The sequence below is a fragment of the Cyprinodon tularosa genome, unplaced genomic scaffold, assembly GCF_016077235.1.
Source record: "Cyprinodon tularosa strain WSP-4 unplaced genomic scaffold, ASM1607723v1 ctg338, whole genome shotgun sequence".
Lineage (NCBI taxonomy): Eukaryota > Metazoa > Chordata > Actinopteri > Cyprinodontiformes > Cyprinodontidae > Cyprinodon > Cyprinodon tularosa.
The window spans coordinates 1,189,027-1,202,751 of NW_024039050.1; the positions used below are offsets into that span (position 1 = coordinate 1,189,027).

General features: G+C 40.4%; 1 protein-coding gene across 1 annotated transcript; it reads left to right on the forward strand.

Annotated features, from left to right (window-relative positions):
* Positions 1-467: 467 nt before the first annotated feature.
* On the forward strand, positions 468-13,323 carry LOC119789386 (interferon-induced protein 44-like). Its single transcript, XM_038294253.1, has 11 exons — positions 468-483; positions 548-589; positions 672-705; positions 861-1,056; positions 1,133-1,294; positions 1,970-2,135; positions 3,322-3,422; positions 3,505-3,675; positions 6,743-6,802; positions 12,156-12,240; positions 13,007-13,323. The coding sequence occupies exons 1-11, from the start codon at positions 468-470 to the stop codon at positions 13,321-13,323; spliced, it is 1,350 nt and encodes a 449-aa protein (XP_038150181.1).
* Positions 13,324-13,725: the final 402 nt, after the last annotated feature.

The following is a 13,725-nucleotide window of genomic DNA, read 5'->3' on the forward strand; positions in this document are numbered from 1 at the left end:
ATAATTAATGTGCACAAATAGGAAGATTTATATTACCTATACACCGCCTAGAATTAGTAGGCATCAGTGATGACGTCACGCTGCGTAAAGAAACAGTCCTGAAAGTGAAAGAAGTGTGAAAGCTCACATTTTACCGAGAAATGAAACCAAGCCGGATGATGATATTAACTTCCTGTTTTCAGTGAGGAACCCAACGGTGCCTGTCAGTCTTAGGTTTCTATTTCTCCACCTCCGGTAGAAGGTAAGATCTTGTCTTTTACAGAGACTAACCGTGCCTTTAAAATGCTTTTAACAACTGTAAAATAATGCAAACGATCATTTAAAAGCCTATATTTGAAATAGTTTTGTCTAATTTTTTAGAAGTTAGTTAAAGAAAAGTTTTACTGAATTTTTTTTTTTTTTTTTTTTTTTTTTTTTTTTTACAACATCTTTCTGTTTAAGTCCTTTGTTTGGTATTAATATTTTCCATGTTTAATCGTTTTGGTTTAAAGCATGTTTAAAGATCCAAATCTGTGCAATGAGCTGAATTAACTGCTTTATCTTGCAGCTGTGGGATGTCAAGCATCTAAGCGTCCAAGTCAACACTCATGTAAGCTTACGTGATGAAGAGATCTTTCTTTACCTGAAGATGACTCACTGCTGACTGATTCTCTCCACCTTTTCCTGGTTAGACCTTCCTAAACCATGGCTGCAGATAGACTGGGGGTGAGATCTGTTGGTTTGGGCTCAAAGTTGTGTAGATCTGTCAACTAGAAGTATTCCTGTATTAGTAATGAGTATTTATATTTTTCCGTTTCACCAGCAGATGTCTCCAACTTCCACATAATATCAATAAAATACTGTTTTGTTTTCCTGAGTAGAGACAAATCCTCTAAACTGGAGTTCCTAAAGGGTTTCCAACCTCAGGCTGAAGGTCAGCAGCTCAGGATTCTTCTCCATGGTCCATCTGGAGCTGGAAAGTCCAGCTTCATCAACTCTGTCAACAGTGTGTTACAGGGAAAAGTGATCCGCATTGCTCCTGTGAATAATGCTGCTCAGGCTAGCTTCACTAAAAAGGTAAAACAAGAGAAGGAAATTATAATCTGAGATTAAAAGCTGTATTTGTCACTATACATCTTTGATTGATCTGCAGAACACAAGTTACAGGATTAAGAAACCAAATGAGGAAAGTTTTTACCCTTTTGTGTTAAATGACACAATGAGCCTGAAGACAAACAGCAGCAGGAGAGTCAGAAGGGTTCACGTAAAGGACATGAAAAAGGCGATGAAGGGCCACATCAAAGATGACTATACGGTAAAGTCTCTACGAAACGGGAGAACATTTTTTATCTGATTTAAATCTGAAATACCGTAAATTCTCTAATATAGGCCCGGGCCTTTATTTCACTCAAGTGCATCGCGGTCCAGGCCTTTATTGGATAGAGGCCAGAATTAGAGACAGGCCTCTATTGCTATTTGAGCAAAACAGACTACCAGTGGAATGAATAAAAATGAGATTTTGTGTCTATTTGAACCTATAAAACACTAGGTTCATTTATTGAAAAAGTACAGTTACCATGTCTCGCTTGGTTTGAAGTAAAAAAAAAAAAAAAATCCTCCAATTCTGTTTAATTCTCCTCCTCAGTTTCCTCCTCCTCTTCATCTCTCCCTTTAATCTCCTCATCACTCGCGCTCCTCCTGTTCTGCTGCGTGTCTGTTCTCTTCCTCGCGCAGACGGGCAGCAGTCAGGGCCTGTCGTCCAGCTGCGCAGGGCTGTGGTACTTGTATGTTACTTACTACAAGTATAATGTTGAGGTATGCCCAGAAAAAAACGTTTATAGCCCCGGCCTGTATTAGAGACCGGCCATTATTTACCTCCTCTGACAGCGAGACCGGCCAATGTTAGAGTCCCGGCCGCTATTGGAATACAGGCCAATATTAGAGAATTTACGGTATTTGTTTTTAGAGTTTTTTTTATTATTTTTTTTAGTTTAATCCTGAGTGCAGTTTGTCCAAAAGTGATGGATACTACAATACTTCTCCAAACGCCAATGACAAAGCGCACATCCTGGTATGTGTGATTGATGCTACCTCAGAGCTGAGAAACGATGTCATTGAAACAATTCAGGACATCAGAGATGACGCCACAGATCTGGGTGAGACAACACACAGTTCTTTTCCTTAATGGAGGATTAGGTCTCCGCAAATGAAGCTTAAAGGGGTCATAGAACGCAAAACTGAGTTTCTATAGATGAATAACGATAGTTCAGTGGGTGAAAACGACGTACAGAGAAGCTCAAATCCCATCGACACCTCCTTTCTCTGCAAATCTCACTATTCTAAACTTCACCATAAAACGGCGAATCCAAACGAAGCCCTGAGTTGACGTAATATTGGAGATGTTGCGTTATTTGGTTCTGGCCTTTACTTTTGTCACGCCCCGATATTGACATCCAGACCAGCACACTGGTTCACTAACCTGACTCCGCCAGATGGATTTGCTCCGCATATCCATCTGGAAACCTTCCGTTGAAGTAATTTTGGGAAGGGGAGAAAATACTGGTTAGCTGATTGGCCTATGTTGGTGATAGACGGGCCAAATAAACCAATCAGATCAACGAAGCATATGACGTACTAACAGAGCGACAACGAAAACACAACCACAAGCCAGGCTGGTCTTGCCGAAACCAGTTGGGAGAAGAGCAAAAACATCTTTTCCTCTGAGAAAAGCCTCCAGAGCAGTGTTTTGTTCTTCTTTCAGTGAAGAAATACTCTGTAATTCCGATAAAACTTGCTCGATAGCCACGCTAACGCTAGTTTCATCGGCTGAAGCCGCCATGTTCTTTAGACTGAACTGTCGCGCTTCTCGTTGCGTCACACCTCAACCCGCCTCAAAGCCAACGCTGATTGGACGTTCGTTTGGTGAACGGCTCCAAATTTTCTTCAACGGAAAGTAGCCCGACTGATCTGCGAGTGAAACCTTGAAAGCTCGCGAGATCAGGATGGTCTCACGAGGCTAGGGGCCCAAGCGCCAAAGAACTTAGTTTGTTTATGTCTTTCGCTCAAACTGAGCCTGGTTCTTCTGGAGGTTTCTTCTTGTTATAAGGGAGTTTTTCCTCTCCACAGTGGCTACATGCATGCTCAGTGCAAAGGATTGCAGAGGGTCATTGTGTCCTCGCAATCAGCTTATTTTCTTTAGATAGAAACATTTTTAAGTATATAATAATCTGTATAAATAAATTGAGTAATTTTCTGATCGCAGATTGTATCTGTGTGAGTCTCTCCAGGTTTAAATTCTAGTTCTTCTAAAGGAATTGATTTTAATAAAAATTATTTCTGCAGGAATTCCTCAAGTTGCCATTTTCACCAAGATTGATGAGGCCTGTGCCAAAACAAAAAAAGAAATAAGAAATGTCTGCAGGAGCAAATTACTGCATGACAGGGTGAATATTATTATTATTTCTATTTTTTATTTGTGTTAAAATCATTATAATTCCGATTCATGGAGTCCTTTCTGAACTGCAGGTCCAGGACTTCAGTGAGAAGTCGGGGATCCCTGAGAACGATATCTTTACCATTAAGAACTACTACATGGAGAAGGACCTGGACACCAATGTGGACGTTCTGATCCTAAACGCTCTTAAACGCATCATGGAGATTGGCAATGAGTCTCAACAAAAACTGAAAAGGGCTGTTTATTTACTGTTTATTACTGTTTTCTGTGTATTAAATCAATGAGAAACTGAGAATAATCAATGTTTAATGACCATCCCAGTTTGAATTTAGTTTTCATATCCTTTGATAATCAAGCTCATATATGAATAAAAAAAAATGTTTGGATAAATTAATATTTATTTTCAAGCAGATCGAAGGAAAACCAGCTGATTTCATCGACTCATTGACTCTAAAGCAATCCTTCACACCAAGCTTGTAGCGACAGTGGAGAGGAAAAACTCCCTTTTGACAAGAAGAAACCTCCAGCAGAACCAGACTCAGTGTGAGCGGCCATCTGCTGAGGCCCACTGTAAAAGGCCCCATCCAGGAAACACACAGCCAGGCAGACGAGCTCCGAGCCAGCTCCCATGTCAGAGAATGAAGAGAGCACATCCAGTTAGTCACAGTGAGAGAAACAGGACTACACTGGAAAACAGGCCGATCTCCATCATCTATAAACAAAGGTGTTGATGGCAGCAGCACAGCTGATATTTCTCTCCAGGATGGAGTCACAGCCAAACAGGAACAGACCAGATGAAGCTACTATGAGAAAAAGCAGAGAGAGCAGAACGTTTAGAGATTGAACTAACAAAGATTTAATTAAAGATACCAATTAAGGGATAAAGGACTCTATGGCTGCTGAACTTTTACCCACTGATTGAATTCTACTGTCCAAGGGGGCGCCATGGTGTCAGTCTAGCTTCCCAGTTAAGACGGGATTGGAAGCAGATCTGTGGTGTGCTGCTGACTTAGCTGAGGGAAAGTTTAGTTCTCATATTATAAATGAAGTTCCAGCTCTCTTCTTTTCAGTACGAAAGTGTCATATTATTTTGAGATATTTGATACTTTTGCTGAAACCCTATAATATTCATCATGTGTCAAAAAGTGTGTAAAAATGTTATCTTTTTAAAGAATTACTAATATTTTGATTACATTCCCTAAAACAACTAGATTTTACCAATATTACCTATAAATAAAATCTGACTTAGAGTCTGATATCAATTATTCTCTGCCCCACATTTGGGATTTTTATCACATTCAACATAAATAAAAGTACAACAAAACATTTTTGCCAACTGATACATAAATGTTTTCTGTCTTTATAACCGTGGACAGGACAAAGCTGAGTCTGAATTAGCTGAATTGACTCCTCTGCTGTAAGGGGTCCACTTTGACCTGCTTGGATTCTGTTCTGACTCGGTTTAACTGCTCTGTCTGCAGAGTCTCAGAGCTGCTGGGTGTTAGTGGACTGACTGCAGCTCATTAGAATACATCACACTTCCTCTTTTACTGCTAATACAAGGGAAATAATAACAGGCTGGATTGCAATAAAAAGGTAATAAATCGTCTGTTTGATCTTCTTCACCAGTAGATCCTTCAGCTAAAACATGGCTCCCTTTATTTGATCTCAATTTAAGTTGAGGGTTAAAAGTAATCAAGTTTAAATGCTTATTAAATGTTTACTTCCGTGCAAATAGTTGCTTCTGTTTGAGGTTTTATGCCAGTTCCTACTGAACCCACAGAGAGAGTAGGTGGTGGGTGTTGGTCTGAAGTTCTTCTGAAGTTCCATTCAGCCACAAAGAGGAAATAAGATCATTATTTTTAAACCTGCAGCAGAGAAAAGTCTCTTATTGTTTAGCAGCTGATAGAAGGAGAGGAGATGTTGGGTCTGGAGCTGATTCTGATCGTTGTTCTTCATCTTGAAGGTAAATATCTGTTTTCTTTTAAATGAAACACTTTGGTTTACTGAGATATTTCATGGCCATATGAGAATAAACACAGCAAAAAAACTAAAAAAAACTAAAAAAAAACAGCTCCCTGGAGCTGTTTCAAAAAATTTCTGAAAATCACGTTTTTTTTTCCTTGTTTTTTTTCTTTTGCTAACAGCATTTTCCAATGCTGTTAACATTTGTATAATAAATAAATGTAAATTTGCGTCATAGCCATAGAGATCAGGTGTCATAACGTGCTGCGCGGTGCCAGGCTGCTGGAGTGTCTCGGACCATGGATTCCAAAGGGGAAAAAAGGAAGATAGCTGATGAGAAAAGAGGATTCAAAGGATGGACCAAATCATTTTCTTTCATTATCAACGATTGCATGCATTTTTGCTTGGTAATGAGGTTGGCAAAAAATAAACATTTGGAAAGCCAATTTCCAGGGAAGGCAAGCTAAATATGCAGCCAACAACCAAGCTGGGAGGGAGAGAAAAATGGTGATTGCAGAAAAATTAGAGGAGAGCAAATGTAGATTTAAGAAGCGGATTGCATCTCCATCCGCTGCTGCTGGTTTTGTTGCAAGGATGGAAAACCATCCACAGATGGGATGGGAACTTTCTTCCATTTTTTCCCCAAATCCTAAAACTATAAATCACACCAAGGAACGCTGGGATGGGGGATTTCAGGGTTGGAGAGCTGTGCTCTGATGGGTGTCAGTTCCTGCTTGGTTCCTCATGACTCAATCAACTCCTCCCAACAGAAACACGTCCATCATAGAGAGATTGCTTGATCCTGTTTCTAGAATTTCATCAATGCAACAAAGCTTAAACTGTGCAATGAAGGGTGGTTAAGCGCCGCAGTGAGAGCCTTCACTGCTCCTCCCTCACCTCATGCTGCTATGTGACATTTGCTCCAGGATAAAGATTTAATTATGAATGCTTATTATATATTTAAGCCCACATAGTCATTTTCTATAGTGGCATAAAACACTTAGAGCCCGTGTTTCCATACGAGGCATGTATAAGACTTTTACATTTTTGCAGCTCTAGACAGATTTATTTTTTGGTCCAATATGATTCTTTGAGCAGTTTGGATTGTTTGATTTTATGTTTTTTAGTCCAAAACTTCTAATTTGACACGGATTAAAACATTTATTAGTAAAAGTCTTAAATTGATTTTTTAAAGGGTTGAAGCAACAAACTATTTCAACAACAATAAATCAATCATAAAGCAAATTATATAAATGACTACACATTCCTAATTACAGCTTTATGATTGTGATTGTCAAGAACAAAGGATATAAAACCTTAAATGTGTTTTTGTCTCTGCTGCAGGCACCAGTGGAGGAGTTTATCATCTCTATTACAGATCAGGAGATGATGCCGTTCTACCTTGTAACAGTTCTTCATCGTCCTCATGCTCCGTTCATAACTGGTTATATAGCAGAGAAAGAAGCTCAGTCTCAGAGTTTGAAGATGGAAAAGTTGATCAGAGTTCACCTCGAGCTGCCAGATTAAAGGTGGACAGTAACTGCTCTCTAATCGTCAATAACATCACTGCTGAGGATGCTGGAGCGTACCGCTGTCGACTTGGTTCAGGAAACACCTTTGTTAGTTTAGTGTTTTTGAACGTTCTGACCAGTGAGTATGTAGACTTAAATGATCTGATGCTGTCAGACTCTTTTCATTTGATTAAAATAGTAAAATACTTGTGCATTGCAAAAACGGAAATCTAAATAAGTCCTTTTTGCTCAAATTAAGAGCATTTTTCTTGAATTGAGGAGGTACAGTGGGGCAAAAAAGTATTTAGTCAGCCACCAATAGTGCAAGTTCTCCCACTCAAAAAGATGAGAGAGGCCGGTATATTTCATCATAGATATACCTCAACTATGAGAGACAAAATGAGAAAAAAAAAATCCAGAAAATCACATTGTCGGATTTTTAAAGAATTTATTTGCAAAATATGGTGGAAAATAAGTATTTGGTCAGTTACAAAAGTTCATCTCAATACTTTGTTATATACCCTTTGTTGGCAATGACAGAGATCAAACGTTTTCTGTAAGTCTTCACAAGGTTTTCACACACTGTTGCTGGTATTTTGGCCCATTCCTCCATGCAGATCTCCTCTAGAGCAGTGATGTTCTGGGGCTGTCGCTGGGCAACACGTACTTTCAACTCCCTCCAAAGATTTTCTATGGGGTTGAGATCTGGAGACTGGCTAGGCCACTCCAGGACCTTGAAATGCTTCTTACGAAGCCACTCCTTCGTTACCCGGGCGGTGTGTTTGGGATCATTGTCATGCTGAAAGACCCAGCCACGTTTCATCTTCAATGCCCTTGCTGATGGAAGGAGGTTTTCACTCAAAATTTGACGATACATGGCCCCATTCATTCTTTCCTTCACACGGATCAGTCGTCCTGGTCCCTTAGCAGAAAAACTGCCCCAAAGCATGATGTTTCCACCCCCATGCTTCACTGTAGGTATGGTGTTCTTTGGATGCAACTCAGCATTCTCTCTCCTCCAAATACGACGAGTAGAGTTTTTACCAAAAAGTTCTATTTTGGTTTCATCTGACCATATGATATTCTCCCAGTCATCGTCTGGATCATCCAAATGCTCTCTAGCAAACTTGAGACGGGCCTTGACATGTACTGGCTTAAGCAGGGGGACACGTCTGGCACTGCAGGATTTGAGTCCCTGGCGGCGTAGTGTGTTACTGATGGTAGCCTTTGTTACTTTGGTCCCAGCTCTCTGCAGGTCATTCACTAGGTCCCCCCGTGTGGTTCTGGGATTTTTACTCACCGTTCTTGTGATCATTTTGACCCCACGGGGTGAGATCTTGCGTGGAGCCCCAGATCGAGGAAGATTATCAGTGGTCTTGTATGTTTTCCATTTTCTAAAAATTGATCCCACAGTTGATTTCTTTACACCAAGCTGTTTACTTATTGCAGATTCAGACTTCCCAGCCTGGTGCAGGTCTATAATTTTGTTTCGGGTGTCCTTTGACAGCTCTCTAGTTTTGGCCATGGTGGAGTTTAGAGTGTGACTGTTTGAGGTTGTGGACAGGTGTCTTTTATACTGATAACGGGTTCAAACAGGTGCCATTAATGAAGGTAACGAGTGGAGGACAGAGGAGCCTCTTACAGAAGAAGTTACAGGTCTGTGAGAGCCAGAAATCTTGCTTGTTTGTAACTGACCAAATACTTATTTTCCACCATATTTTGCAAATAAATTCTTTAAAAATCAGACAATGTGATTTTCTGGATTTTTTTTTCTCATTTTGTCTCTCATAGTTGAGGTATATCTATGATGAAAATGACCGGCCTCGCTCATCTTTTTAAGTGGGAGAACTTGTACTATTGGTGGCTGACTAAATACTTTTTTGCCCCACTGTAAGTGAGACACTTTGCCAATGCAACAACACAATTTACATTTAAAATAAGAAAATAATTGCTTTGTCTTATTTCAAGTGTTTATTATCTAATTATTTTATTTTAGGAGTAATATTACTAATTCCATTGGCAGATTATCTTATTTACCTGCACACATTAAGGGTAAATACACTTAATTTAAGACATTTTTTTTACTTATTTCTAGATATTTTTTTTGTACTGTGTTGGACAGATGTTTCTGATATCAAAAGCTCAATCTGCACTGCAAAAACCATCTACAAATAAGTCAACATTTCTTAAATTAATTGTATTTTCATTTATTTTGAGCAGGTAAATAACAGGATCTGCCAATGGGATGAGTATTTAAACCCTAAAATAAGATAATTATATAAAATGCACCTAAAATAAGACAATGCATATATTTTTTTTCCTATTTTAAATGTAAATTGTCTTGTTCCATTGGAAAGGTGTCTCAATTTCTTCCTAAATTCAAGACGAAAATCACTTATTTTAAGAGAAAAATTACTTACCTAGATTTAGACTTTTTCCAGTGTGTGTGATGCTTCAACCACATATCGATCCACACTTAGCTTTACTTACTGTATTGGATGTTGTGTTCCAACTATACGCTGATACAGCCTCCCTGGGAGACCTTTAATAGGAGAAGAGGGGCTGATTTTAAACCTCGGCTTTAGAAGGAGCAGTGTGGGTTAGTTTAGGCTGTAGAGCAGCTTTACTCTCTCTGCAGGGTTTGTGGGAGTTTGTCCAACCCGTCTACATGTGCTTTGTGGCCCTGGAGAAGGTTCTCTTCTGCGTCCCTCATGCTGCCCTTTAGGAGGCCCTTCAGGAGTATGAGTCATGAACCAGGGACAGAAGGACCAAGTATTAAAGGAGAGACAGTCAGTAGGAAAGTTCAAAACGTTTATTAATTAAGTCCAGACCATGAATGTCCCCAGTGCTGCAGTCCAAGGGGTGATGCTGGAAGCCGATCCTGGTCAGGGATCCAGAACAGACGGGAACAGACAGAACAGGCAGAATCCAGATCAGGTAGGAACAAAAACAGGTGGCAGGATCCAGACTTCCAGGCATCCACAGGCTCCCAGGAGGGTTCAGAGTCTGACTGGGACCAGAAGCATGACCAGGTGGTCACGCACAGGAGCAGACAGGATCAGGTGCAGACAGGCAGGCTCAGTGGAAGAGGGTAGCCGAGACAGGACGTGGAACCGGAACTTGAAGCAGGACTTTAAACTGGTCTCCTCCCTGGAGCCAGGCTTATTGGATAAAAACGGAACCTCCCCACATATTGAGCCAAAACCCAGAGGACTCCGGGGGAGGAACAGTGGACGATCAGGAGACGAGAAAAACACAAAAACCCTCTTTCCACTGGCTGCTAGGATCCAGGACATGAACCAAGGAACAAAACTAACAGACAGGCTAACAGAAAGACAAGCAATGATCTGGCACTGAATGCTCAGGCTGAACTGAATATAACCAAGAGGAAACAGGTGAAAGGAATAAATAAGAATTGAGGCAGGGAGAGAAAACAGACAGGTGAAAGGAATGACTAATTAAGGGAGAGCAAACAGGCCAGATTATGACAGTATGGAGTCAGCTGTCCTCTAATAGGGGCCGTCTGGTCTCTGTACAAAAACAGCAGGAGTTTGGTCTGCATTGCTGGCGTTAAAGGTATAGTGGAGGATTTTCTTTTTACGGGTGGATCATCAAAATTAGAGGTACTCCTAATTGTCAATCACTCTGGTGATGTTTACATAAGGCCATCCTACATGCTTGTTCCCATTTTCACCCACCGCCGGTGAAACTGACATAATGGAAAAATTGCAAATCTTCTCTTGTAAGCTTGAATGAGTGATGCTAACAGCAACTTTTAAACTGGCCGTGCACAAGCCCATTTCTCCTCATGCACGCCCTCCACGCGTTTAATAAGGTGTCCTCTCAGGAGCAGGCACAGGGTGGTGCATGTGCATTTTTTTTTTTTAAGTGGAGAGGGTGGGTCTTTTAAAAAAATCGCAAAAATCCTCTAATTTACCTTTAGGTCTGACCTGTTTCTGGTGCATGTTGGACTCTGGCAGTGCTGCCCTCTGTATCCGTTCCTGTTTGTAACTTTAAGGATCTCTAGGTGCAGCCAAGGGCCAGCAGGGGTTTGGTTTGGGGACCAGCAGATTTCTTTTCTTCTTTTTGCAAATGAAATGGCTCCGCTAGCGCCCTCCTGCCAAGAACTAAAGCATTTGTTGGGGTGATTTGCAGCTAAAAGGAAGCAGCTCATTCAGGTCTGAGCCCATGGTTATTGTGCTGTAAAATGATCTTGCCCCCTTCAGGTTGGATGAGAGTTCCTGCCTTATGTTTGGAGGTTCAAGTATTTTGGGATCCTGTTCAAGAGTGAGGCTAGAATGGAGCAGGAGATTGAAGGACGAATCAGTGTGGCTGCCGCCATAATGTGGACACTGTGCCGGTCTTTTATGGTGGAGGGAGCAGAGTCAAAATTCCAGTTGTTCTACATTCTTACCCCCATCTATGGTCCTGAAATCTGTTTCAGGAATGTCAAAGAATGTGACACCTTGATACAAGCAACCGGAATTGGCTAACACTCCCTTAGAGATAGGAAGGGCTTGTGAGAAGTAAGCTGTAATACACAGACATCTGTTTCCAATGCCCCATTGACCCCGCCTTGTGAAGTGTGTTCCAGGCCCGTCCAACTGGGAGGAGGCCCAGGGGATGGTCCAGGATACCCTGGAGGGGCCTTAGAGTGCACCAGGCTTCCCCCAGAGGAGGTGTCAGGAGAAACAGAGCCCTCTAGTCTCAGCTGAGACTACTTCCCCCCGCGGCCCGGATAAAGCGAAGATTGGGATTCTCTGATGTATTGTGTGGTTAAATAGTTTTTTCATACCAACGCATCATTTACTTTCATTTGTAAAGATTTTCTGCTCTGTTCCATAGTGCTGATGGAAACCTACTCAGATCTGCATCATGAGCAAAATTCAATCACCAAGTAACATGGAGGCAATTTTTTTTCTCAGAATGAAATCTTTTCATCACAGAGGAAAAGATTTCTCCTTTAAGTTCCTTGTTTTGGAAAAACTTACTTCTACATTTTTCAGACTCAGACGGCGGTTTTCTTTTTTCTTTCAGTCTCTCCCTCTTCACCAGCCGCTGATCCAACAAAGGATGGAAATGTGACATTACGATGTTCTCTGGAAAGAATCAGTTGGTTTGGATCTTGTCAACATCAAAGCTTCCGCTGGTTGGATGAGACAGGAAAGAGGCTGACTGGTGAAGATGTTCGCTATGGGATTAGGAGACCGTGGAGCTGTGTTTCCTCTTTAACTGTGCACCATCAGAGCTTCATCAATACAAAATACACCTGTCAGTTTGTCACAGAAAACAGCGTAAAGGTAGAAGCTCACTACTCAGCTGGGTTTAAAGGTGAGATGCTTGAATTTACTGGGTAATAAGCAGGAATTACCAGAATATTATGCATATGAGTAATTAGATTGGTTATTAATTGGAATATTATTATATTCAGCATTTTTTTCTTCTTGTTTTAGAGATTGTTTTGATTTTCAAACTAGTTTAAAAATCTGCAAGAAAAAAAGCATCATATTTCTTGTTTTATGCTTAACAAAAAAGGTCCTTTTTTTTTAAAATTTGCTGTAGAAACACTGAAAAAAAAAAAACATATTTAAAGCTTTTAGGACAAAGTTTGGTTCTCCAAAAATTAAAGCCAGTCTTTTCCTTCAGTGGTAATAAGTGGGATTTATGTCAGTAATGACAGCAATGTGTGTAATGTAGCCGAGTGTGATAACTGACAATAATCCAGCTTTGTGGGTTTTCCTTTACTTACTTTTTAATTATCAAGCTTAAATATGATTGATATGGACCGCTCTGCCCCTTTTAATGAGCTTTAATGACTCTGTGCAGATCCACTGCTTAGAGTCAAAGGCAAAGAAGGAAGTCAAACCTAACAGGGACAAAAAAGAAAATGTGTGTGAAACTGAGAAATGTTCACATGACCAACAGACGTCAGACTTCTCTCTTCCACGTGTGTTTCTAATGAATGCAGCACATAAAGGCGGGTGGTGTGTGGGCGTGTTGAACTGTCTCTGAATCGTCTCTACTGTTTGCTGACCAGAAATATTAAAAGACATAGAATTAGCTCTCATTAAAATACTGAATTTGTCTTTTTCTGCAGGTATCAGAGTCCATATCTATCACAGAGCTGGAGATGATGCTGTTTTACCCTGTAACAGACCTTCATCATCCTCTTCCTCATGCTCCACTGTTAACTGGCTTTATAGGATAGCTGAAGGCTTGAATCCTCAGCAGGAAGTTCAGAGAGGAAACGTTGTTCAGAGTTCATCTAAAGCTGCCAGGCTGAGTGTGGACAATGACTGCTCTCTGATCATCAACAACATCACTGCTGAGGATGCTGGAGGTTACAGATGTCAGATTGAGGATGGAGGCAGCTCTGATCCAGATGTGTATCTAAATCTGCTTAGCAGTGAGTGATCTGAACTTACTCTGCGTTCCTGCTGATATCAGTCCTTCCTAACCCTGAAACCCCTATATACACTGCAAAAAATCTAAATCTAGATAAGTGGTTTTTTCTTAAAATAAGTGCATTTGTTCTTGAATTGAGGAGGTAAAAGAGACATTTTGCCAATGGAACAAGACAATTTACGCTTTAAATAAGAAAACACAATTATATTGTCTTATTTCAAGTGCATTTTATCTAATTATCTTATTTTAAGAGTAGAATTACTCATTCCATTGGCAAACTATCTCATTTACCTACTCAAATTAAAGGTGAATACACTTAATTTAAGACATTTTTACTTATTTCTAGGTCGTTTTTGCAAAAGGGGGATGGTTAGATCATGATGTATTTATCTTCTGAGATTAACTGAAACT

What these genes read in the sequence shown, in the direction of transcription:
- LOC119789386 (XM_038294253.1), top strand. An exon ending in GCGTCCAAGTCAACACTCAT is followed by an intron (nt 590 to 671) that starts GTAAGCTTACGT and finishes TTTCCTGGTTAG; the next exon opens with ACCTTCCTAAACCATGGCTG. An exon ending in GCAAATTACTGCATGACAGG is followed by an intron (nt 3,423 to 3,504) that starts GTGAATATTATT and finishes TCTGAACTGCAG; the next exon opens with GTCCAGGACTTCAGTGAGAA.